Source organism: Mesoplodon densirostris, chromosome 6, assembly GCF_025265405.1.
Source record: "Mesoplodon densirostris isolate mMesDen1 chromosome 6, mMesDen1 primary haplotype, whole genome shotgun sequence".
NCBI lineage: Eukaryota > Metazoa > Chordata > Mammalia > Artiodactyla > Ziphiidae > Mesoplodon > Mesoplodon densirostris.
The window spans coordinates 120,434,216-120,458,738 of record NC_082666.1 but is presented as its reverse complement, the minus strand read 5'-3'; the positions used below and the strand labels follow the sequence as shown (position 1 = coordinate 120,458,738).

Below are 24,523 nucleotides of genomic sequence, written 5' to 3'. Positions count from 1 at the left end.
AGTAACTGTTGTCTCATATTAGCTTAGTTTTTAAATTTCTCCTGTTAATAAGGGAGAATAAGTTGATGGCTCACTCTGACAGTTGTGTTTCTACCCACTTCAGAGCCTCTTTGCTGTTTCCACTGCCTGAAGCGCTACTTCATATAGGCCCAGACTTCATCCATCTTCTGGTTAATTCCTATTCATCTTGCCGGTGTGACCTCAAACATCACTTCTTCAGAGAAGCCTTCCCTGATGACCAAAACCGGGCTGGTCCTCTCATGTACTGGGTTGAATAGAGTCCCCCCAAAATTCATGTCCACCCAGAACCTGTGAATGTGACCTTATTAGGAAACAGGATCTTTACAGATATAATCATGTTAAGAAGAAATCGTATTGTATTGGTTGGGAGGGGAGAGGGTGTGGCTAAATCCAATATGCTGCTGTCTTTTTTTTTTTTTTTTTTTTATGCTGCTGTCCTTTTAAGAAGAGGTGAATTTGTACACAGAGACACACAGGAGAACATCATGTGACAGAAAAGGCAGAGATTGGAGTGATGCATCTACAAACCAAGAAATGCCAAAGATTGCCGGCAACAACCAGAAACTGACAGGCAAGGAAGGATCATCTCCTAGACTCTTCGGAGAGAGCATGGCCCTGCCAACACCTTGATTTCAGACTTCGAGCCTCCCATACTATGAAAGAATAAATTTCCGTTGTTTTAAGCTACCCAGTTTGGGGTAATTTGTTATGGCAGTTCTAGGAAACTAATGCAGCATATTCCATGTTTTCATATTTTATACTTTTTTCCTAGCTCTTATCAGAAAATTGTTGTATATGAATTATCAGGAAATACTGATGGTGTGATAATTCTAGTCTGGCATTTTGGTAGAGGCCTCCTCGAGAGAGAGACTACCATAATATGAACCAGTAACACAGATGGTAAGGACTTTGAAACAGACGTAATTTTGAGGGGTCCTGGCCCTAAAATCATAGGTGGCCAACTACTTCAGCTTCTCAAAGCTAACCTTAGGTATAAGTCACAGAGCTTTCTAATGTGTAAGCTATCCAAATGGGTCATTTTTTAAAAATAGCAACAGATTGCCATAAAAGGGCACTCAAGTAGGAGTCAGAGCCAGAGGTTCTGCTTCCCCTCCTGCCTCTAGGGCAGAACCTCTAGGGCAAGACATTCAGTCTCTCTGGGTTCCAGGTTCCTTAACACTAAAAGGAGATGGTTTGGTCTAGATAGTAACTATGGTCTCTTTGTTGGAACATTCTGTGGCTTTATGATTCTAGTATGGAGCAATAGTTAAAAGACAGTATTTACTTCCAAAGCACAAGACTCCTTGGTCACTGCTAGGCTTCTTCCATGAACAGTATCTGAATCCAAGGATGAAATGCTACCACAAGGAGATTTAACCCAAGCTGGTGCTGGACCAAGGATTCTGCTTAAAATTTATAACTACTAGTTTTGTCCAAGCTTGTTTAACTTGACACAAGTAATAGAGTAGACATTTCCAGGACTCTCATTTTTAAAAATATTTTAAACTGGCTAGGCTGGCTGGTCACTTTCTATCTCTGGGAAGCAGTGTATTCACCTGTTTAGAAAAAAAAAAAAAAGAAAAGAAAAAAGGATAAAAAGCTGTGTTTCTCAAGGTCTCTTCCAGCTCTGTGACTTCAAGGCACTTTTTTTTGTCAAGCTAGAGTGGGGCCTTGAGCTAAGTCCAGGTCTTGGGGTTAACTCTCTGGAACTAGTGTTCACCTCACTATTTCTACTCATAACCATCGACTGTGTTGGAGGTGCTCTAACCCAGAGTAGGCTCTGAAACATGCAACTTTTGGTAAGGATGGAATCCTGGCTTTTACTAATTATGTGGACCTTAAGAGAGTCATTGAATGAGTTTGAGCTTCGTTTCCCCGCTTGTAAAATAGGGATAGCTACTGGCAAAGTTGCAAAATGAAATGTCGAGTCGAGCAAAAATGCCGTTCTTCTTAAGTTTTCAAGTGCTGTTTTCCATAATACTGAAGAACACAAATAAAAGATGAACTGCGGGGCTTCCCTGGTGGCACAGTAGTTGAGAATCTGCCTGCCAATGCAGCGAACACGGGTTCGAGCCCTGGTCTGGGAATATCCCACGTGCCGCGGAGCAACTAGGCCCGTGAGCCACAACTACTACGCCTGTGCTCCGCAACAAGAGAGGCCGCGATAGTGAGAGGCCCGCGCACGGCGATGAAGAGTGCCCCCCGCTCGCCGCAACTAGAGAAAGCCCTCGCACAGAAACGAAGGCCCAACACAGCCAATAATTGATTAATTAATTAAGAAAAAATGAACTGCGGTGTCATAAGCACTTTGCGCCTCGCTGTCAGCGGGACAGCCTAGGATCGGCGGTAACCAAGCCACTACTGGTTATTTAAGCCACAGTACTGGTTATTTCATTAATGCCACTTTCACTTTCGCCATTCACTGAGCTCGCCTGCACCCGCGTGGTCCGCGGAACAGCGCTGCGCTCGGATGCCAGTCACGGCGGCGCGGCGCAGGCCCCGCCCCTCGGCGTGCGCGCTCCCGCCGCTGCCGGTGACGCGACGCGGGTGGCTACGGGGTGGTGTTTTGGCGGTACGGCTGCGGGAAAGGAGCGGAGCTACTGGGAAGCTGCTGCCGGGAAGCCGCGACTGCGTTGCTGGCGCCGCCTCGCTGCGGTGGCCGTGATGCGCTCCGCTCGCGGGTCCCCGCTCCCGGGAACCCCGACCGCCGAGTCGGACGCTGCCGAGCAGGTGAGGCGGCCTTTCCGGCGCGGACGAGGGGAGGGTGGGCGGCCGAAGCGGGGCCCGACGGGGCCCGGCGGGGCCCGACGGGGCAGCGAGGCCGCGGACGAGCCACTCTGCCCCGGGGGCCCTTCCCGCGCCGTTGCCTCCCCGCCGCCCGGGCCGCGCGGCCGCATCCGGGCGCCAGCCGTCAGCGTCCGTGACCCCGGGCGGCAGGTGCTGTCCCCCAGCCCCTGGCGGGAGAAAGCTGGCAGTCGTGCTGTCGGCACCCGCTCCGGTGACCGCGCTGGATTTCCCCTCTGACACGTAGTGGGCGCGGGTCTGGGCCGCATGGGGAAGGACCTGGCGGGGGAGAAGGATGCTGCACCGAGGACCCTGCGGGTCTTACCTGCCACCTTGTCATGACATTTACAAGTCAGCATCGTTTTTGCTTTACTCTGCCTTTACCAAGTTTCATGCTTTAGGTTTCTCCAAAATCTAAATCTGATTAGCTCCATTGGAAAAATAGAGCTCGTTGGGCAATAAAGTGATGGTAAGAGCAGTGTTTCACAAACTCGAGTAATGCGTGACACCTCTTAAAGGGACAGTTCGCTCATTCTCTGGAATTTGACTCAGAGCCCGCAGGGGTTCTCAGACCCCAGTTAGACGAACGCTGGTGTAGACTGTTTAGGAAAGAAAAGAGATGCTTCCATGCTGAAAGATAAACTAGGTTATTAAAGAATTCTAAATTAGAGACTCAGATCCCTAGTTTAATTTCACATTACAGCCTTTACTGTGTTCTGCTTTGTGTAATGAAAATAATTTTCCAGCCTTGGAGAGGCCTAAAAGAATTATATTCTTTGTATTATGTTATATTTGATGTTATTGTGTCTTTGTATCAGGTCTGTTCATTCTGTCTGACACATTAGCAGAATTATAAAATGGAGTATTAATTTGTGTACGTAGTTTGTTTATTCCATTGTTAACCTTAACATTGATTTATTTGTTGCATATTGAATCTGTGGTTTACATCCTTCCAGGCCTAATAGGAATGCATGATCTCAACCCTTACCTATATAGTGTAGAAAGAAGAAACAAAATGAAAGTTATCTAGGTATTTATATTCTTTACATATTTATTCAGCATGTTTATCTTAAATCAACTACACATGAATAACGAGAAGATTCAGAGTGTGGATAAACATTGGGAAATATAACAAGTTAAATCTTGGCAAAGAAAAATACTGACCTGTGCCTTGAAAGAAGTGTAATATTGTGAACAGGAAATATTACTTAGTAGGAAGTGACTTAAGTAATGGCCCAAGACAAGAACGAGAACAGCTTGTGTGGGAGAGGAGAGACTCACCTCACTAGAGCAGAGAGATGTTATCTGGGGTTGAGCAGAGACCAGTTTAGTAAAATAAGATGGGACCGTTTGATGAATGGAAGGTCTCAGATGCCACACAGGGACGCTGTTGTTGACCCGTAGGCTCTGGAAGGTTCTTTTTTTTTTAAATAGATCTTTTTTTTTTCTTCTAATTTTTTGGCTGTGTTGGGTCTTCGTTGCTGTGCGCGGATTTTCTCTAGTTGTGGCGAGTGGAGGCTACTCTTCGTTGCGGTGCGCGGGCTTCTCATTGCGGTGGCTTCTCTTGTTGCGGAGCACGGGCTCTAGGCATGCGGGCTTCAGTAGTTGTGGCACGTGGGCTCAGTAGTTGTGGCTCGCGTGCTCTAGAGCACAGGTTCAGTAGTTGTGGCACACAGGCTTAGTTGCTCCGCGCCATGTGGGATTTTTCCGGACCAGGGCTTGAACCCGTGTCCCCTGCGTTGGCAGGCGGATTCTTAATCACTGTGCCACCAGGAAGTCCCAATAGATCTTTATTGGAGTATAATTGATTCACAGTACTGTGTTAGTTTTTGTTGTACAACAAAATGAATCAGCCATATGCATACATATGTCCCCATATCCCCTCCCTCTAGAGCCTTCCTCCCATCCTCCCTATACCAGCCCTCTAGGTCAACGCAAAGCACCGAGCTGATCTCCCTGTGCTATGCTAACTATTTTACATTCCGTAGTGTATATATGTCGATGCTACTCTCACTTCGACCCAGCTTCCACCTCCCACCCTGTGTCCTCGAGTCCATCCTCTATGTCTACAACTTTATTCCTGTCCTGCAACTAGGTTCGTCAGTACCTTTTTATTTTTTTAGATTCCATATATATGCATTAGCATATGGTATTTGTTTTTCTCTTTCTGACTTACTTCACTCTGTATGACAGACTCTAGGTCCATCCACCTTACTACAAATAACTCAATTTCATTTCTTTTTATGGCTGAGTAATATTCCATTGTATATATGTGCCACATCTTCTTTATCCATTCATCTGTTGATGGACACCTAGATTGCTTCAATGTCCCGGTTATTGTAAAGAGAGCTGCAATGAAAATTTTGGTGCATGACTCTTTTTGAATTATGGTTTTCTCAGGGTATATGCCCAGTAGTGGGATTGCTGGGTCCTATGGTAATTCTATTTTTAGTTTTTTAAGGAACCTCCATACTGTTCTCCATAGTGGCTGTATCAATTTACATTCCCATCAACAGTGCAGGAGGGTTTCCTTTTCTCCACATCCTTTCCAGCATTTATCGTTTCTAGATTTTTTTTCTTGAGCTGGTTGTATTGTGAAGGTAATGTTTTACAGAGAAATGTTTCCAAAGAATTGTGTTCACGGTGAAGGCGGAAGGTCAGTGACCTGCCTAGAGACCTATCCTGAGGTAGGGGTGTCTGCTGTGGTCATTTTAGATGTGTGGACTGTTTGAGGAAGAATTGACAGGACCTGATGAATGACATAAAGTAGCAACACACAGATAATTGGGAATCAAGGTTAAGAACCAGGTGACCCCAGTCCATGATGAGACTCCTCTTAGACCTGGGGAATTTGGAAGGGGGTATTAGTTTGTGTCAAAAGATTTGGGAGCCCAATCTTAGACTAAATGAGTGTGTGGTAACTGAGTAAGCTCAGGATGTGGAACTGAAACTTGAGGGAAGTCAGAGTTGCAGATTTGTGAAACTACAGAGGGGATGCAGGGAAAAGTGTGACCAGAAAAAGATCATTTAAAATGGGGACCAGAAGTTTGCAAATGAACAGTGAGAGGTAGTGAAGAGGTTTGATTAGCACTTGCTATTGAAAAATAAAACTTAGAGACTTCCCTGGTGGCACAGTGGTTAAGAATCTGCCTGCCAATGCAGGAGACACGAGTTCGAGCCCTGGTCCGGGAGGATCCCATGTGCCGCGGAGCATCTAAGCCCGTGTGCCACAACTGCTGAGCCTGTGCTCTAGAGCCCGTGAGCCACAACTACTGAGTCCGCGAGCCATAGCTGCTGAAGCCCACGTGCCTAGAGCCCGTGCTCCGCAACAAGAGAAGCCACTGCAACAAAGAGTAGCCCCCACTCGCCGCAACTAGAGAAAGCCCGCACACAGCAATGAAGACCCAATGCAGCCAAAAAATTAATAAATTTATTAAAATAAATAAATAAAATTAAAAAAATATAAATATTAAGAAAATGTCGATCATAAATGCAACTATGTGCATTCTTCTTTTTTCTCTTATTTAAAAAAATTGAAGCATAATTGACCTACAACACTATGTTAGTTCCAGGTGCCCAACATAGGGATTCGATAATCCTGTACATTACGAAAAAGATCACCACCGTAAGTCTAGTTACCATCTGTCACCATACAAAAGTTATTACAATATTGACTATATTCCATATGTAAATTTCACCCCTGTGACTCATTTATTTTGTAACTGGAATTTTGTACCTCTTAATCTCTCTCACCTGTTTCTCTCCTCCTCCCATTTCCTACCCCTCTGGCAACCACCAGTTTGTTCTCTGTATGTTTGTGTGTGTTTCTGTTTTGTTATGTTTGCTCATTTGTTTTTTAGACTTCACATATAAGTGAAATCATACAGTATTGTCTTTCTCTGTCAGACTTATTCCACTTAGCATAATGCCCTCCAGGCCCATCCATGTTGTCACAAATGGCAAGATTTCATTCTTTTTTTGTGGCTGAGTAATATTTCATTGTATACATACACCACAATTTTTTTATCCATCTGTCGTTGGGCACTTTGGTTGCTTCCATATCTTGGCTATTGCAAATAATCCTGCTATGAACACAGGGGTGCATATATCTCTTCAAATTAATGTTTTTGTTTTCTTCAGAAAAATACCCAGAAATGGAATTGCTGGATCATATGGTAGATCCATTTTTAATTTTTTGAGGAACCTCCATCATGTTTTCCGTAGTGACTGCACCAGTTTACATTCCCACCAACAATGCTCAAGGTTCCTCTTTTTCCACATCCTTGCCAACACGTGTTACTGTGCATTCTTCTTAAAACAACAAACGAATCAAGTTGTTTTGATGTATTTTTCCCACAACTGAGTGCCACACAGCATCCTTCACTTCACTTTGGCCTCTCACTCTCCCCAAGACAGTCATTTCTTACAGAATTCTGCCTATTTGTGGGCTTCTTTTGATTTTTCCAGGTTCTCTTGTAATCTTTTGATATTCATATTGTTCTTTTTTGAAGCACCCTTCGTGGCATCTTACCTGTTCTTACTCAGGTTTAGCTCTTCCAGAGTCTCATTTTTCTGTTATTTTGTTTGCCTGTAATTTCAGAATTTGCTAATGTCTGTATCACTGCATCCTGCATTTTTCACCGTGGGAGCCATTTCACTTTGCAGTTGACTTGTATTGTTTTCACTGTTTTCCTTAGGACTGTCAATGAGAAACTGACTGAAAAGACTTTAACTCAGGACCCAGCGGACCTCACTCCGCTAAAGAATGTTCAGCTAAGGGGGGCCCCATCAGCTGAAAGAATTCGAGTTAATGCATCTCTCTGGTGATGGGCCTCACACAACTTAGGCCTTTTAAAAACATGGCAGGTTTATGTAATATTGCTAAGAGTTTGCCACCCTAAACCCTGGTGCCAAGACTCTTAGCTGCAAATACAGCTGGAGTTTACATTTTAAGATCAAATTACTGTATTGTTGTCTGCTGGGTGATATTCAGCCATACTTTTGTCCTAAGTGAAAGTAATTACTTTAGCAATTTACAAGCTGACCTATTTTCTGTCTGTCTTTAAACACACATTTTGTAACTTACAAAAAATATCTATTTATCCTCATTGTCAAAGTCATCACATATCTCAAAAAAAAAAAAAAAAAGGCCTAAGACAAACACCGGATTAAATAACATTTACTAAGTTTGCCATGGTGCATCCTAACAGGGCCTCTTCTTTGAAAGGTACTCTCCTTTCTCCTCCCCCATCCAAAGCCTACTTCCCACCTGCAGGAATCTTGTAGCCTTCACCGTGCTCTCTGAACTGGTACAGCAGGAGTCCAGATAATTTAACATTGCCTTCTGTTACTCTCTTGATTATTTCTTGGGTGTTGGTATTTTCTCCATTACCAATCGGCAGAAGCCTCGAGATTGGAGTCAGTCTTATTACTCCTCTGTGCCCTTCATAATACAAATCGTTGAATCGTGAAAGGCCTTCCTTCTCCCAAGGACCTTGACTTTAAGCTGTTAATTAAACATTCTTTTCTTTTGTTCTTAGTTCAGCTATCACATAATTATCGATTTTTTTTAAATGTTCAGACTGGAATGAATTCCTGTGCCATGAAGGGTTTTGAAGACGGGCTTTCTTGATATATCCAGAAGAGGATTGGATGCTGGAAACTGGAGATATCAGTCAAAGGTAGCTTGTTAAAGACGGTTCTGTTGTTTCTTCTGATGATAAAATTAGTATATGCCCTTTAAGCAATCTAGGCAAGCCTAGGGAAGAGAACAGAGATGATCCATTATCTCACTACTCAGAAATAACTAACCACTGTTAACATTTTGGTTTTTCTCCTTCCATTTTCTCCTTTCTATGCATGATGTTATTTTTTTTTTTACTTAACCTATCATGAGTATCTTTCCATGTCAATAAATGTAGATCTGTGTGAGCACCTTTAACAGTCACATCGTAGTCCATTGCATACATGGACCATGTTTAATTTAATCCACCCCCCTATAAGGCACATTCGTTTAGAACAGTGTTTTGCTATTATACGTAATACTGTGATGAACATCTTTAATCCCCTACCCCTCACTTGCCCCTCCCTCCTTTCCTCTCCCCACTGGTAGCCACTTAGTTTGGTCTCTATATCTGTGAGTCTGGAGAAACTGAATTTTTAATTTAAATTACTTTAGCCACACGTGGCAATGGCTACCGTATGGAATAGCGCAAGACTAGATCAAGAAGGACCTCTTTTACCATCCTAAGGAGTTGGGACTTTTTCCTGAGTGAGAGAGAAAAATTGGGAAGTGGGGAAGTGTCATGATGACTGTTTGTTTTGGAAAGATTACCCTAGTGTATAAGTTTGTAACCCTTTTGGGTCCCAGAACTCTGAAACTTGACTTCTTGCCAGGCCCTTTCCTAGGGGCTGCCACGCTGGGAATGCAGCCAAGCAGACCTAAATCTGGCCCCTTGTGGGGCTGGCATTCTGGAGGAGGAGACACATGAGCAAGAGAAATGCAAACACACACACACACACACACACACACACACACACAGAGTGTGTTAGAGGACAGGATAGGAGTATGGATTCACATGCTTGAATCCCAGCTCTTTTATTTATAGTCACCTTTTATTAGCTGTGTGACCTCAGGCACATTACTTAGCCTCTCTGCTTCATCTGTAAAATATTATGCAAATAGTAGCTACCTTGGTGGTTGATAGGAGGAATAGATTAGTATTTGTAAAGCATTTGAGCAGGGCCTGGCACATAATAAGCACTATATAAGAAGTTCATAAAGGGACTTCTCTGGTGGTCCAGCGGTTAAGACTCCGAGCTTCCACTGCAGAGGGCATGGGTTCGATCCCTGGTTGGGGAACTGGGAACCTCCATGCATGTGGTGTGGCAAAAAAAAAAAAAAAAAAAAGAAGTAAATAAATACGTAAATGCTAAGGAGGAGAAATAACCCAGGGAAGGGAGCTGGATGGAGGGGAGGGCTTGCAGTTATAGATTGGGTGACCAGGGCATGCCTCCCTGAGAAGGTGACATTGAGTAAAGATCTGAAGGGAGTGAAAAAATAAGCCATATGGATCATTTCCAAGCAGAGGGAGCAGCACATTGAGAGGCTCTGAGACCAGACAGTGCCTGGCGTGTGTGAAGACAGTGTGGACACCAGCGTGGCTGGAGTGAAGTGAGAAAGGGAGAGGGACGGTGAGGTCAGAGCAGTAACAGATGTCCGGATCCCGTAGGACGGGGAGTCAGGGTACGGCCTTTGGCCTTTATTTACTTGCGAGGGGAGCCGTTGGAGGATTTCCAGCACAAGATTAACAGGATCCTGGACCTGAGCAGGGATGGGGTGGATGTCAGTTTCCGTCGAAGAATCTGCCTGAAGCTATGGGGTGAGGAACTGGAGAGCCGCTGGGTTGAGACGGCAGGTGGGAGACTGACGAGTCAGGCTGCTGTCCTGATAGGCCAGGTACGAGTAAGATAAGCTCACCTCAGGCAGAAGTGCTAAGAAAAGGGACAGGCTTTAGAGGAATGGAGGTTAAAGAAATGGACGGACTCCGTAAGAAGTTGGCTCTGGAGGACGAAGAGGAGGGAGGGGTCAGGCACGACTCCCTAGTTTCTCCCTGAGCAGCCGATGGGGTTGAGACTGAGAGGAGGAGCGTGGGAGGAGAGGGTGAGGGTTACAGTGGAAGGCTTCAGCTTCAGAAGTGTTTCTCACGGGCCCGTGCGATGTTCAGATGGGGCTGTTGGTAGGTGCTTGAAGATATGTACCTGTAGCTCAGAGGAGAAGCCTGGGGCGGAGAAAGAAAGTGCTGAGCTGTCAGATCACTGAAGCAGTAAGTGAAGTTGACCAGGAACAGAGGTTGGAGCCAAGACAGAGAACCTGGGGAACAGAGCAGACAGGACGTGCAGCAACGCCGAGACGCGGAGGGTCCTGAGAAGGAATCGTTCAAGAGCTAACAAGCAGACTAGGGGAGACAGCTGTCCCGAGAGGCCTGGAAGAGGTACAGCGGTGCCACAAGACCAAGAAGGAGACCCGGGATCACGCGTCCTTCGGATCCGGCGGGTTGGAAGGAGGCCCCGGCCTCCTGTTCTCCTGTGATTTGAGGTCTGGGAGCTGAAGGAGTGGCCGCCACGGTGAAGGTGACAGAGCTCACGAGGAACATGGTGCCTCGCGTGGTACTTTGTACATAAAAGAGCCATCTAGTAGGTATTTATCAGGTGGACGGAGAGTTCAGGCTCCCATTCGGTTATTCATTCCGCCTGCCTCCTATTCCCAGCCCTAATCTTCCGTAACATTCAGCCCCATAAGGTGGTTAAGAGCTATTCGGTGACCTGTATTTTGGCGTCACTGATTGGCATTTAGGTAAAAATGCCAGACTGTTATTATCTCTTTTGATTTAGGCCTATGTCTCTGATAGTACGAAATTAACTCTGAAGCGTGTTGCTCAAAATAAACCGAGCTAAGAGCTCCGCTGCAAGGATCACAGACCAGATTACGTGTGCTTGGATTTAAGCAGGCACTTGATGAAGAACATAGCGTCTCCTTGGCTTGTGCTGTCTTGGTGACTTTTGTCGCTTCCTGGAACAGGAGGGCTCTGGCACCGGGAGGCCTTCTGTAATGGTGTGTGAGGACTGACTCCCAGGGCCTCGCCTGACCTCTGACCTGCCAGCATGGGGAGGTGAGTGATGGTGCCCAATCACCGGCACTGTAAAACCCAAGATTTGGTGCCACAGAAGCAGGTCTGGAGAGCGGGGAGGAACCTAAATCCCAAGTGAAAAGTGTTAAAGTTGTGCTACACTTCTGTTTAACACCTTTGTTCTTCCAGGTCCCCAGGGGGGCGCCTGTCACCGAAGGAAAGTGGGGTTCATGTAGTTTACTGTAAAGGACACACATGTTGGAATCTGGGAGGAGGTGTATTAAGCACAGGATACCGACCTGTAAGCCTCGGAGGTATGGGAGGGGTGATAAACTCCATGGCGTGGCCCAAGAACCCACATGGAGACCAGAAACTACAAATAGAAAATTCCATTGGGTTGACGGGATACCTCCCCCTTCTGTGAGATGTTTTAGTCCATGAAGCACTCTTTAAAGGGAAGAGTGTAGAAATTAACAGTAAACAGTAGAATTTATCCCAAAGGCAGCAAGGTTTGTTTTGTTTTGTTTTTTAAGCCTAATAATAGTCTCTCATTCCTGACAAACTGAGAAGAAAGTTTATTTGCAAAAATGGCTCAGGAATATTTCTAAAAACACAGGATATACAAAACGTATTTATTGACTGTTGCGGGGATGTTGTTAAAGATACTGTTTTTTCCCTTTTTCTCACGCAATCAGCACGGGAGAGATTGGCCTCGGGATTCAGTGTTAGACAATCTTATTCCTCCTGGGCTGTTTATATGTTTCTGCTGTAACAGACAGGGTTTTTGGTCGCTATCATGCTCAGCCACCTTTGCAGGCTTTCCTTATTACATGTGTTTCTGGGCTCTAAATTCAGCATCCTTAAACCTGGTTTCATTATAGATTTACATATTTATCGTATTGAACTTATTCTTTTTTTTTTTTTTTTTTTTTTTTTTTTTGCGGTATGCGGGCCTCTCACTGTTGTGGCCTCCCCCGTTGCGGAGCACAGGCTCCGGACGCGCAGGCTCCGGACGCGCAGGCTCAGCGGCCATGGCTCACGGGCCCAGCCGCTCCGCGGCATATGGGATCCTCCCAGACCGGGGCACGAACCCGTATCCCCTGCATCGGCAGGCGGACTCTCAACCACTTGCGCCACCAGGGAGGCCCTGAACTTATTCTTATAAGCTGTCTATAATTCTATTTTTGGAACAAAGCAGGGCACAAATAAAACTACTTAATACTCTCCAGAAAGGGGGAACATAGAAGTGTCATCAGAGCTTAATTCTCATTCATGTAATTTTATAATAACGAGTTACATATCAATAGCAATGTGGAAGATGCCGGTATACCGATAACCTACCAGCAGGGAAGTAGGGGCAGCTCAAGCTGAATGTTTTAACTTTCCGATCAGTGGAGGTGAGGGGAGGCCTCTCTGGAGCAGACTGCTTTAGCTAAACCTGTCTTTTTGAAATTTCAGGATCGGCTTCTCCTGTCTTTTTCCGGCTTCCTGGCATTTCAGCATCTCTCCAGTGGGGTGTCCCCGAATTCTGAACACCAACTTACGCCAAATTATCGTCATTAGCATTCTGGCTGCTGCTGTTTCACTTTTATACTTTTCTGTTGTCATAATCCGAAATAAGTATGGGCGGCTCTCCAGAGATAAGAAGTTTCAAAGGTAGGAGGGAAAAACATTTGTTTTCTAGATGGGATGCCATACTTTCATGTTATGACTTCCCGACTTTGGGGATTTGGATGGAATTTAAGGAGCAGGTGGCTGGAGGAAACAGATTTTGTACCGAATACAGCATAGCATGAAAAATTAAACTGCTTGAAATGGTTTATTCGTTTACCACCAAATCCACATCATAAGAGGATTTAAGCATAAGCTTCTCCTGTGATATCTTTTAAGCTGATTTTTCAGTTAATGTTGATAGTCTGGAAATAGAGTTTTGCTTTTCAGAGCTTATTTGAACTTACTTAAAGGAATGATGAGTGTGTATCTGCTCTAGATTACTTTTACCACTATCACTTTTTTGTTTTCTTTTGACTTTTTAATCATTTGGCAGTTGTAAAAGTGTTACGGTGGTACTACCACACAGCTTAGAGATCACTGATTTGGTGTTTGTTTATTGCATTATTGATAGCCTCTGTCTCATTAAAAGTATGTGTTTGTTTCTCTAAACAAGGTACTTGGCACGAGTTACTGACATTGAAGCTACAGACACCAATAACCCCAATGTGAACTATGGTATCGTGGTGGACTGTGGTAGCAGCGGGTCTCGGATATTTGTCTATTGCTGGCCAAGGCATAATGGCAATCCTCATGATCTGTTGGATATCAGGCAAATGCGGGATAAAAACCGAAAGCCTGTGGTTATGAAAATAAAACCCGGTATGTAAATGATAAATATCTGACTGGTAACCAGGCTCTGCCTTTTCGTTCTCTGTGCTGGCTTTCACGTCTTTCCCTTTCTCTCCTTGCAGTCATCACCCTCATTCAGAGCTCACACCAGGACCCAGTTGATCTCCTTGTTTCACTCTGTTTCCCCTTTTCTGTTCATCTTGCATAACGTGACTAATACCTTCATAAAATAGCCTAAACCCTTGTCTGTCTTTTTTGTCTCCTGCAGCATTTACCATAGTGCCTTTACTTATGGTGTCTGCTCAAATGTTGGCTAGTTGACGTTAATTATGGAGGGATTGTTTTCTAGTTGGTAGCCGTTGGTCTGTATCCTTAATGACAAGGTGATTTCAGATAACTCATGGACATCTGTACTTGAATACATTGATATGTATTTGTTATTTTTAAAAATTGCTACCCCAGTGCATTTCTAATCATCTAGGTTATTTAAGAAGAGTGACAATAGAACTTAGAAGAGCTGATATCACTATGTCTAGTTTTAAAGATACTGTCATTTCTAAGTCTGTGTTATGTAAAAATTGGGATTTGCCTTCCTCATTAGACAATTTAAATTGGTGGTTCTCAACCTTTTTCTGTATCTGTATCATTTCCACGGGCATTTCCACCCTTCTGTCAAGAGCGTTAGGAATGGAAGATCTCAGGAGTACCTTGAAATAGGCACCTTACGTCTCGATGGTTGATCATCACTGATGTGATTGGACCATAGATCTTAATGGAGTTTCAGCACTTTTATTTCATTTAGTTAATGTGTTGAATAGTAAAATATTAAATAAAAAATTCTGAAGAATTTATCTTTGAATATATTAGAGAATGTTGACAAAAAATAGCTGTTATAGCTTATAGTCTCCCATTTCAAAAATGTAAGTGAAAAAGAGATTAGTTTTAACTGATAAGAAAACCTGTCCTCATAGAACAGTCCACCAGGACTGTAGACCTTTCGCCTCCTACTCATTCTTCAGGGAATAAGTCAGTCCCACTTCTTTCTTCAGTCAACACTCGACAGGTTGACTGTTCTTTGAGGTTTGGGCAGCTTGGCACCAGCATATAGCTCAGAAAATTCAAAATCTCTACCTCATTTTTCAGGTTAAAGAGAGGGAACTTACTCTGAGTCTCTTGTATAAGCATTATTTTGATACCAGAGTACATTTCCATGAACACTTTTTTAAAATTAATTAATTTATTTTTGGCTGAGTTGGGTCTTTGTTGATGCGTGCGGGCTTTCTCTAGTTGCGGTGAGTGGGGGCTTCTCTTCATTGTGGTGCACAGGCTTCTCATCGCGGTGGCTTCTCACCGCGGAGCGTGGGCTCTAGGGTGCGCAGACTTCAGTAGTTGTGGCACGCAGGCTCTAGAGTGCAGGCTCACTAGTTGTGGCGCACAGGCTTAGTTGCTCCGTGGCATGTGGGATCTTCCGGGACCAGGGCTTGAACCTGTGTCCCCTGCGTTGGCAGGCGGATTCTTAACCACTGTGCCACCAGGGAAGCCCCCGTGAACATTTTTTTAAAGTTATTCATAGAAGATCATTTTCTCTGTAAGTCTTAGTGAATGACTTTTAGTTTTCTATTTTCCCATTTCTTACATTTTTATGTGTCTCTAAATCTAGAAACATTTTCAGGGTTAAAGTAATATTGACCAAATAAATTCACCAGAAAATTAAAAAATAAAACTCTGTAAAGCACTTTGCATTTCATCTGGCTTCACATCCGAGGTTCCATCAGTGATTACCTGCTCTCATGGAATAAGGTGAAAACTTTCATGCCTTGGAGTTGTTCCCTGAGAACAAGGGGCAGCTACAACAGCATCCCAGGGTACACACCAGAATCTCATTAAAATCAGGCTGAATATGATTCTCTTTGATGCTACAGGAAATGTTTGAAGTGGAAATTCAGGTACCTTTTTATAGTACTTCTCTGTCCTGAAGCATGGGCTCTTGTGTATAGCATTATAGCAAAACTCTAGAAATTTCCTTACTTAATAGATTCTAGATAGTTTTGGGCTTGGTGTCCATTGAAATGGCATTGTATGTGGAGTCCAAAAAATCTGGCTTTTAGTTTGCTTGATGCTGATTGCTCTGACAGATTGCTTAACCTTTCTGAGTCCACCATTTCCTAATCTGTGAAATAAATCTTGGACTTCTAAAATCCCCCTCAGCTTTAATGTTGTAGGCTAAATGACAGCTGGAAATAGTCATTCACTTATGTACTCATTCAGCAAATATTTGTTGAGCACCTGCTATTTGCCAAGAGACTGTGTCAGGTGCTGAGAATAAATTTGAACAAGACACAGTTTGTGCCCTCCAGAAACTTCCAGCGGAAATGAGACAGGCAAGTAAATAGGTAGTTTCGATGAGGTGGAATGAGTGCTCCACCGAGAGGTAGGGGTAAGCATGGAATGTAACGAGAGCTCGCCTTCAGGGTCCTGTTAGGGAGGACTTCCAGAGAGGGCATAGCTCAGTGGGTGAGCAGGAGTCAGCCAGGTGAAAGGGGCGGGGGGAGGGAGGCAGTCAAAGAGAAGCCTCTTCCTGGTGGAGCTGCAGGGGCCCTAAGGCCAGAGTATGATGCATTACAGAAATTTTATGCAGTCTAGTTGAAGCCAAATGGAAAGAATGTGGCAAGAGATGGGATCGGTGAGTGCTCAGGGCACGTTATGCTGTTCTAGAGCTGAGCTTTATCTGGAGGGCATTGAGGAGCCACCAGAGGATCTCAGACCAGGAAGATCTCAGACCATGGAGAGTGGTTGGGGATTGTCAGGACTTGAGAGTAGGATGTGCTGCAGCAGGCTGCAGAGGTTGGTGGTGTCCAGCAGAGATGAGAAGTGAAATAGTGTGAGCAGAGCCAAGGATAGGCGATCAGTGAAACCCAGAACACACGCTGGGGTGAGGGAGAGGGATTTTACCCAGGACACTGGCTGGGGCTGCTGAGGTAGGTCATGAGCAGTAAGAGCCAGGTTTACAGTGGAAGTTGAGTTTGGGTTTGCATATGTTGCTGTGAGGACAAGCACATGGCTGTGTCCAGTGGACAGTTACTACATACTCATCTGGAGGTTGGGGAAGAGAGCTGGAGGGCTGCGATTAAGATTTGGAGATCTGAGGCATAGATGGTGATGGCCGCCATGGGAGTGAGTAAACTTGCTGAGGACAGTGGGAGCATGTTTCTCAAGGGCAGGGACGAGCTCATGTGCAGCTGATCCCAAGTGTCTGACACACAATAGTTGCTCAGTTAGGTCTGTGATGACTGAGAAGAGAGCATAGGACTGAACAGGTAGCACCACCATCACTTAACAGCCGAGACACTGTGGAAGGAGTTGCCAGAGGGATAGGGAAAAACTAGGAGTGTATGGTGTGTAGTGTGAATTGCTCTCAAATTAGCCTCATTAAAGAAGCAAAACTTTCTTTTCTTTTGTACCTCTTAATCCCCTACCCTTCTCTTGCCCCTCCCCCTCCCCTCTCCCCACTGGTAACCACTAGTTTGTTTTCTATATCTGTGAGTCTGTTTCTTTTTTTTTATATTCACTAGTTTGTTGTATTTTTTAGATTCCACATATAAGTGATAATAAACGGTATTTGTCTTTCTCTGTCTGACTTATTTCACTAAGCATGATACCCTACAGGTGCACCCATGTTGTTGCAAATGGCAAAATTTTATTCTTTTTTTCTGGCTGAGTAGTATTCCATTGCATACACATACCACATCTTTATCTGTTGATGGACACTTAGGTTGCTTCCATATCTTGGCAATTGTAAATAATGCTGCTGCGAAAATTGGGGTGCATGTATCTTTTCTAATAGTGTTTTTGTTTCCTTCAGATATATACCCAGGAGTGGAATTGCTGGATCATATGGTAGTTCTGTTTCTAGTTTTTTGAGGAACCTCCATACTGTTTTCCGCAGTGGCGACACCAATTTACATTCCCACCAGCAGTGTACAAGGGTTCTCTTATCTCTAAATCCTTGCCAATATTTTTTGTTTATGGTCTTTTTGATGATATCCATTCTGACAGATGTGAGGTGATATCTCATTGTGGTTTTGATTTGCATTTCCCTGACGATTAGGGATGTTGATCATCTTTTCATGTGCCTGTTGGCCATCTATCTGTATGTCTTCTTTGGAAAAATGTCTCTTCAGGTCTTCTGACCATTTGTTAATCGGGTTGTTTGCTTTTTTTGATACTGAGTTGTATGAGCTGTTTATATATGTTGGACATTAACTCTTTATTGGTCATGTCACTTGCAAATATTTTCTCCCATTCAGTAGGTTGTCTTTTTTGTTTTGTCGATGGTTTCCTTTTATGTGCAAGAAATTTTATGTTTAATTAGGTTGCATTTGTTTATTTTTGCTTTCCTTTCCTCTGCCTTAGGAGACAGATCCAAAAAAAATATTGCTACTTTTTATGTCAAAGAGTGTTCTGCCTATGTTTTCTCTAGGAGTTTTATGGTTTCTGATCTGACATTTAGGTCTTTAATCAATTTTGAGTTTATTTTTGTATATGGTGTGAGAAAATGTTCTAATTTCATTCTTTTACATGTAGCTGTCCAGTTTTCCCAGCACCATTCACTGACGAGACTGTCTTTTCTCCATTGTATATTCTTGCCTCCTTTGTTGTAGATTAGGTGACTGTAAGTGCGTGGGTTTATTTCTGAGCTCTCTATTCTGGTCCATTGATCTATATGTCTGTTTTTGTGCCGGTACCATGCTGTTTTGATTACTGTAGTTTTGTAATATAGTCTGAAGTCAGGGAGTGTAATACCACCAGTTCTTTTCTTTCTCAGGTTTGTTTCGGCTGTTCGGATTCTTTTGTGTTTCCATACAAGTTTTTAAATTACTAGTTCTAGTTCTGTGAAAAATGATAGGGATTGCATTGAATCTGTAGATTGCCTTAGGTAGTATGGTCATTTTAACAGTATTAATTCTTCCAGTCCAAGAACACAGTATATCTTTCCATCTGTTTGTGTTGTCTTCAGTTTCTTTCATCAGTGTCTTATAGTTTTCAGAATACAGGTCTTTTACCTCCTTAAGTAGGTTTATTCCTAGGCATTTTGTTCTTTTTGATGTGATGGTAAATGGGATTGTTTCCTTAATTTCTCTTCCTGATAGTTTGTTGTTAGTGTATAGAAATGCAACAGAGTTCTGTATGTTTATTTTGTATCCGGCAACTTTATCAAATTCATTGATGAGCTCTAGTAGTTTTTTGGTGGTGTCTTTAGGATTTTCTATGTGTAGTATCATGTCATCTGCAAACAGTGACAGTTTATGAAGAAGCATACCTTATAAGCTAAAGTATCTACTTGTTAACATGAGTGTCCTTTTTCTGTAGGCATTTCAGAGTTTGCTACCTCTCCAGAGAAAGTCAGTGATTACATTTCTCCGCTGTTGAACTTCGCTGCAGAGCATGTACCACGGGCAAAACACAAAGAGACCCCTCTCTACATTCTCTGCACAGCTGGAATGAGAATCCTCCCCGAAAGGTGATCCTTCCCACGAGGGCAGGGCCAGCCAGCCTGGTGGTGGTATTGGCTGTGGTGGGTTTTCTCCCTCTTCATCCCCCTCATCTCCCTCCTCCTTGTCTTCCTCTTCCGTCGTCATCATCAAAAGGAAGACATTAAAAATTCTTTTTTCAAATCTGGAGTAGTACCAGACCTATTCCCTTAGTCAGAACTCACCAGATATCTTTTAATATACTTATTTATGACTATAAATAGTAAACTGTAAAGTTGTCATAAAAAAACTGATTTTCTATTTTATTAGTTAAGGATTGTTTGCAGTTGTAGTTTTACATCTCAGAATCACATAATTTACACAACTTCTGAAAATTCCTTCTCTTTTTTTTTTTAACATCTTTATTGGAGTATAATTGCTTTACAATGGTGTGTTAGTTTCTGCTGTATAACAAAGTGAATCAGCTATGTGTATGCATATATCCCCATATCTCTTCCCTCTTGCTTCTCCCTCCCTCTCACCCTCCCTATCCCACCCCTCTAAGTGGTCACAAAGCACCGAGCTGATCTCCCTGTGCTATGTGGCTGCTTCCCACTAGCTGTCAATTTTACATGAAAATTCCTTCTTAAAATAAACAGTCTTTTCAATGAACTGTGTTGGTTTTAAATTTTATTTTTTTCACATAAGGTGTACCAGAGCCATAGGGGTTTTTTTTTTCTTTCTAAAACAGAAAAATTCAGGATATAATATATTGATATGTAAATTTTTGGATTGTCTTACAGTCAACAGAAAGCCATTCTAGAAGACCTTCTGACTGACATCCCCGTGCACTTCGACTTTCTGTTTTCTGACTCTCATGCAGAAGTAATTTCAGGGAAACAAGAAGGTTGGTATGTTAGTCTTCAACTTGAAATTTGGGAAGCTATTCCTTTAAGTCCTCCCAGTCTTCCTCATTTACACTTTATTAAATTACTCTTAACATCTTAAAATTTGGGAAACCATGCCTTCAAATATTATAATTTTTAAATGGAAAAATCAGTTTCTTATATGACTGGTCTTTATAATCCAAACATTAAGCCATTAAAAAGTAACTTGGTTTGTCTTCATCACATTTAGGAAGTATATTTTGGACTTGTTTTGATAGAAAAGCTTTGTGTTCCTTGCCTAAGTTATACAGCTTTCTGGAATTATGATAATTACTGAACTGTTGGAACCTTCTACTGATTTACTTGTTAGGAAGGGGAAATTATTCTTGACTTTAATACACTGAGGAAATGTTCTGTTTTCAAAGAAATAATTGTACTTCAGAATGAAAGGACAAGTCACTGAAATTATTTGAGGAATAGCTTGCTAGATATGGAGACCAAAAATCATTTATTTCAAAATCATCTATCATTTCGCCAATAACTGGGCAAAATTCACATATTGCCGTTAAGCTGTTTATAGACAAGTAAGGTACACAGTTAGCTGCTTATATAAGGCAGAGTTTTAGATGCCATAAGGAAGATAAGGAAAAACTCATGGAAATTTGAAAGAAGGAGACTTTTTTTTTCCTAACTAGGGGTATCATGGAGAAAGTGACATTTGAACTAGGCCTCAAGGGATAATTATAAACACAGCATGCCAAATCATGGTAAGGCTAGGACTCTAAGAGAGGGATAGGAAGCTCATTCTAGGCAGAAGAAATGATTTGAGTCAACACAGGTCGGAAAAGTTGCACTATGGACAGAGGAATAAACATATTTTAATTTGGTGGGATGATGGCCCTTTCAAAAGGTTGTGGTAATATTAAAAGTTGGACAGGTCTTGGTGATGTCAGCATCATGGTAGTGTGCATGGTTCCTTTTCTCTCTCCTCTTTGATTTACAACTAATTGGACATCCATAACCAAAAAAAAGTGCCTCTGCACAGCACACTAGGACACCCAAGAGATCAACTCATCAGTGCCCAAGAAAGTGGGTGGATTGGACCTCAGAGGAGGCTACAGAGCCAGGCCAGGAGCAGCAGGGGTGGCAGTGGGCCAGCACGACCTCTGGCAGAGGAGGTGGAGGATGAAGGTGGTAAGCTGGGGTGGGGAGTTTACCTGGCTGAGTACTGCAGCTGGAGGGACTCTGAGGAGAGACCACAGCAACTGGGGGCAGAGAAAGAAAAGAGAAGAAGGCAGAGAGAGCTGAAGAAATGAGATTTTTGCTGTCTGCCCTGGGATTCTAGCAAGAGGACAGCCCACAGACCTCTGGGACTCCCCCTCTCCACTCAAGGATCCTCTTCTGGGCTATGGCACACCCAAAGCCCCAGGTGCTAAGCACACATCTCCCAACTCTGTCACCATCCATTTTTTTCCCTTTCCACTGGCTTTTTTTATGTTCATATTCCCAACCTTAGTGATGAGTCAGCTCAGGTAAGAAAAACCAAAAACTTGTGCTGTAGCGCCACCTTCTAGAAAACGAAACAAAGGCTTCTAGTAACCAGTGTGTTGAATTGTTAGAATGATAGTAAACAAAGCTTTACTTAAATAGGAAAGTCATTTGCTACTTCAAATGCAGTGACAGGGCTTCCCTGGTGGCGCAGTGGTTGAGAGTCCGCCTGCCGATGCAGGGGACAAGGGTTCGTGCCCCGGTCTGGGAAGATCCCACATGCCACGGAGCGGCTGGGCCCGTAAGCCATGGCCGCTGAGCCTGCGAGTCCGGAGCGTGTTCTCCGCAACGGGAGAGGCCACAACAGTGAGAGGCCTGCGTACCACACACACACAAAAAAAAAAATGCAGTGACAGAGGCACTTTTCATCAAACACTATGAAAAATCAAAGCAGTGTGATATCACAAAAAGAAGAAAAACACTTTTCTAGCAACAGAACTTAAAGACATGGAATATTGCAATCTAACTGGTAAAGAATTCAAAGTAGCTATTAGGAAGAAATTCAACAAGGTACGAGAAAACTCAGTGATCTCAGGAATAAAATTATCAAACAGATGGGCTTCCCTGGTGGTGCAGTGGTTGAGAGTCCGCCTGCCAATGCAGGGGACACGGGTTCGTGCCCCAGTCCGGGAGGATCCCACATGCTGCGGAGCGGCTGGGCCCGTGAGCCGCTGAGCCTGCGCATCTGGAGCCTGTGCTCCGCAATGGGAGAGGCCACATCAGTGAGAGGCCCACGTACGGAAAAAAAAAAAATATATATATATCAAACAGAATAATTTAGCAAAGAGATTGAAATTCTAAAAAAGAACCAAACAGAGCTGAAGAACTAGAATTCTAGAGCTGAAGAACTCAATAAATGAGATGAAGAATGCATTGAAAAGCATTGAAAGTAGAGCACATCAGATGAAGAGAGAATAAGTGAGCTCAAGGGTAGGAATATAGAAACGTTTCAGGTGGAAGAGGAGAGAGAACTAAGATTTTTAAAAAGTGGAGAAACCCTATGAAAACCATTAGGCTTTATTAGAAAAGCTAACGTAAGATGAATGGATATCCTAGAAGGAGAAGAGAGAGAGAAGGGAGCAGAGAGAATTCAGAGATATAATAGCTGAGAACTTCCCAAACCTGAGAAAGGAACTGGATATACAAGTCCAAAAGCTGATGGAACACTTTGTTATTTCAACACGAAAGACCTTGTCCAAGACACATTATATTAAAACTGTCCAAAGTCAGTGATAAAAAAATTTTAGATGCAGCCAGGGAAAAAAAGACAGTAACCTACAAAAAAAAAAACCCTTTAGGCTATAACCAGAGTTCTCTGGAGAAACGCTATAGGCCAGGAGTGGAATGACACATTCAAAGTATTGAAAAGATAAAAATTGCCAACCAAGAGTACTCTATCTAGTTAAGTTATCCTTCAGATGTGAAGGAGAAGTAAAGGCTTTTCCAGATAAACAAAAGCTGGGGAGTTCACCACCACTAGACTACAAAAAATGTGGAAAGGAGCTCTTCAAGCTGAAGTGAAAAGATGAAAGTACACAAAACTCTGATTAAGGTAATTAGAAAACTAAATCTTTTTTAGAATAGTGTACTAAACAATTACAGCGTAAAAGTTAAATGAAAAGAGCATTAAGAATAGCTATAGCTATAGGTACTACAACTTGGTAACAAAATTGCAGCATAAAAAGAATTTGTGACATGAAAAATATAGAAGGGGAAAAGTAAAAGGATGGGACCTTTACAGGCGAATGAAGATAAATTGTTATCAGCAGGAAAAGGACTATTTGTGAGATATTTTATGTAAACCTCTTGGTAACCACAGAGTAAAAATCCGAACAGGGATAAGTAACATAAAAAGGGGGGAAACTAAGCAAATCACCATGGAAAACCATGAACTTTCAAAGGTAGAAACAGAAGGAAAAAGAAACAGTGGAGAGACAACCAGAAGGCAAAAGATTAAATGGCAGTCGTAAATCCTTACACATAAATAATTAAACGTAAATAGATTGGGCTCACCAATCCAAAGGCACAGAATGACTGGATGGATCAAAAAAAAAAAAATGACCCAACTATACACTGTCTACAGGAGACTCATTTCATCTCCGCAGACACACATAGGCTCAAAGTGGAAGGATAAAAGACGATATTCCAAGCAAATAGAAACCAAAAGAAAGCTGGCATAGTTATATCTGACAAAATAGACTTCTAGACAAAAAGGATAACAAGTTTCAAAGAAGATGCTTAAATAATGACAAAGAGGTCAATACATCAAGGAGATATAACAATTGTAAATGTATATGCTCCCAACACCTGAGCACCAAAATATATTAAGTAAATACTGACAGGCCTTAGGGGAGAAGTTGACAAAAATACAACAATAGTAAGGGCTTCAGTACCTCGCTATCATCAATGGATAGATTGTCCACACAGAAAATCAACAAGGAAACATTGGAATTGAACCAGGACAAGCAAACTTAACAGACATATACAAAACAATTCATCCAAAAGCACCCAAATACACATTGTTCTCAAGTGCACATGGAACATTCTCTAGGATAGATCATGTGATAGGACACAAAACAAATGTTAGCAAACTTAAGAAGATTGAAATCATACCAACTATCTTTTCTGACCACAGTGGTATGAAACAAAAAATAGGCAACATGAAGAAAGCTGGAAAATCTACAAATACGTGACAACTAAACAGCATACTTCTCAACAACCAGTGTGTCAAAGAAGAAATCAAAATCAAAAGAGAAATTTGAAAATTATAGTAAGTCCCCTACTTATGAACGAGTTCCATTCCGAGAGCATGTTCATAAGTCCAGTTTGTTCATAAGTC

The 24,523-nt window shown here is 42.8% G+C and overlaps 1 protein-coding gene across 6 annotated transcripts in view; it reads left to right on the top strand.

Moving 5' to 3' along the window:
- Positions 1 to 2,564: 2,564 nt before the first annotated feature.
- The window catches only part of ENTPD4 (ectonucleoside triphosphate diphosphohydrolase 4), a 41,178-nt gene continuing 19,219 nt past the window's right edge, over positions 2,565 to 24,523 (top strand). For 3 of the 6 annotated variants that reach the window (XM_060102551.1, XM_060102554.1, XM_060102550.1), the window contains exons 1-7: positions 8,396 to 8,486; positions 11,387 to 11,477; positions 11,625 to 11,749; positions 12,894 to 13,091; positions 13,603 to 13,808; positions 19,149 to 19,299; positions 20,053 to 20,156. In XM_060102551.1, coding sequence (XP_059958534.1) covers positions 11,691 to 11,749; positions 12,894 to 13,091; positions 13,603 to 13,808; positions 19,149 to 19,299; positions 20,053 to 20,156 — 718 coding nt within the window. In that variant the 5' untranslated portion in view covers positions 8,396 to 8,486; positions 11,387 to 11,477; positions 11,625 to 11,690. Of the gene's footprint in view, positions 2,752 to 8,386; positions 8,487 to 11,386; positions 11,478 to 11,624; positions 11,750 to 12,893; positions 13,092 to 13,602; positions 13,809 to 19,148; positions 19,300 to 20,052; positions 20,157 to 24,523 lie in introns of those variants that run through there. The other 3 variants (XM_060102555.1, XM_060102553.1, XM_060102552.1) reach the window with 2 other exon arrangements.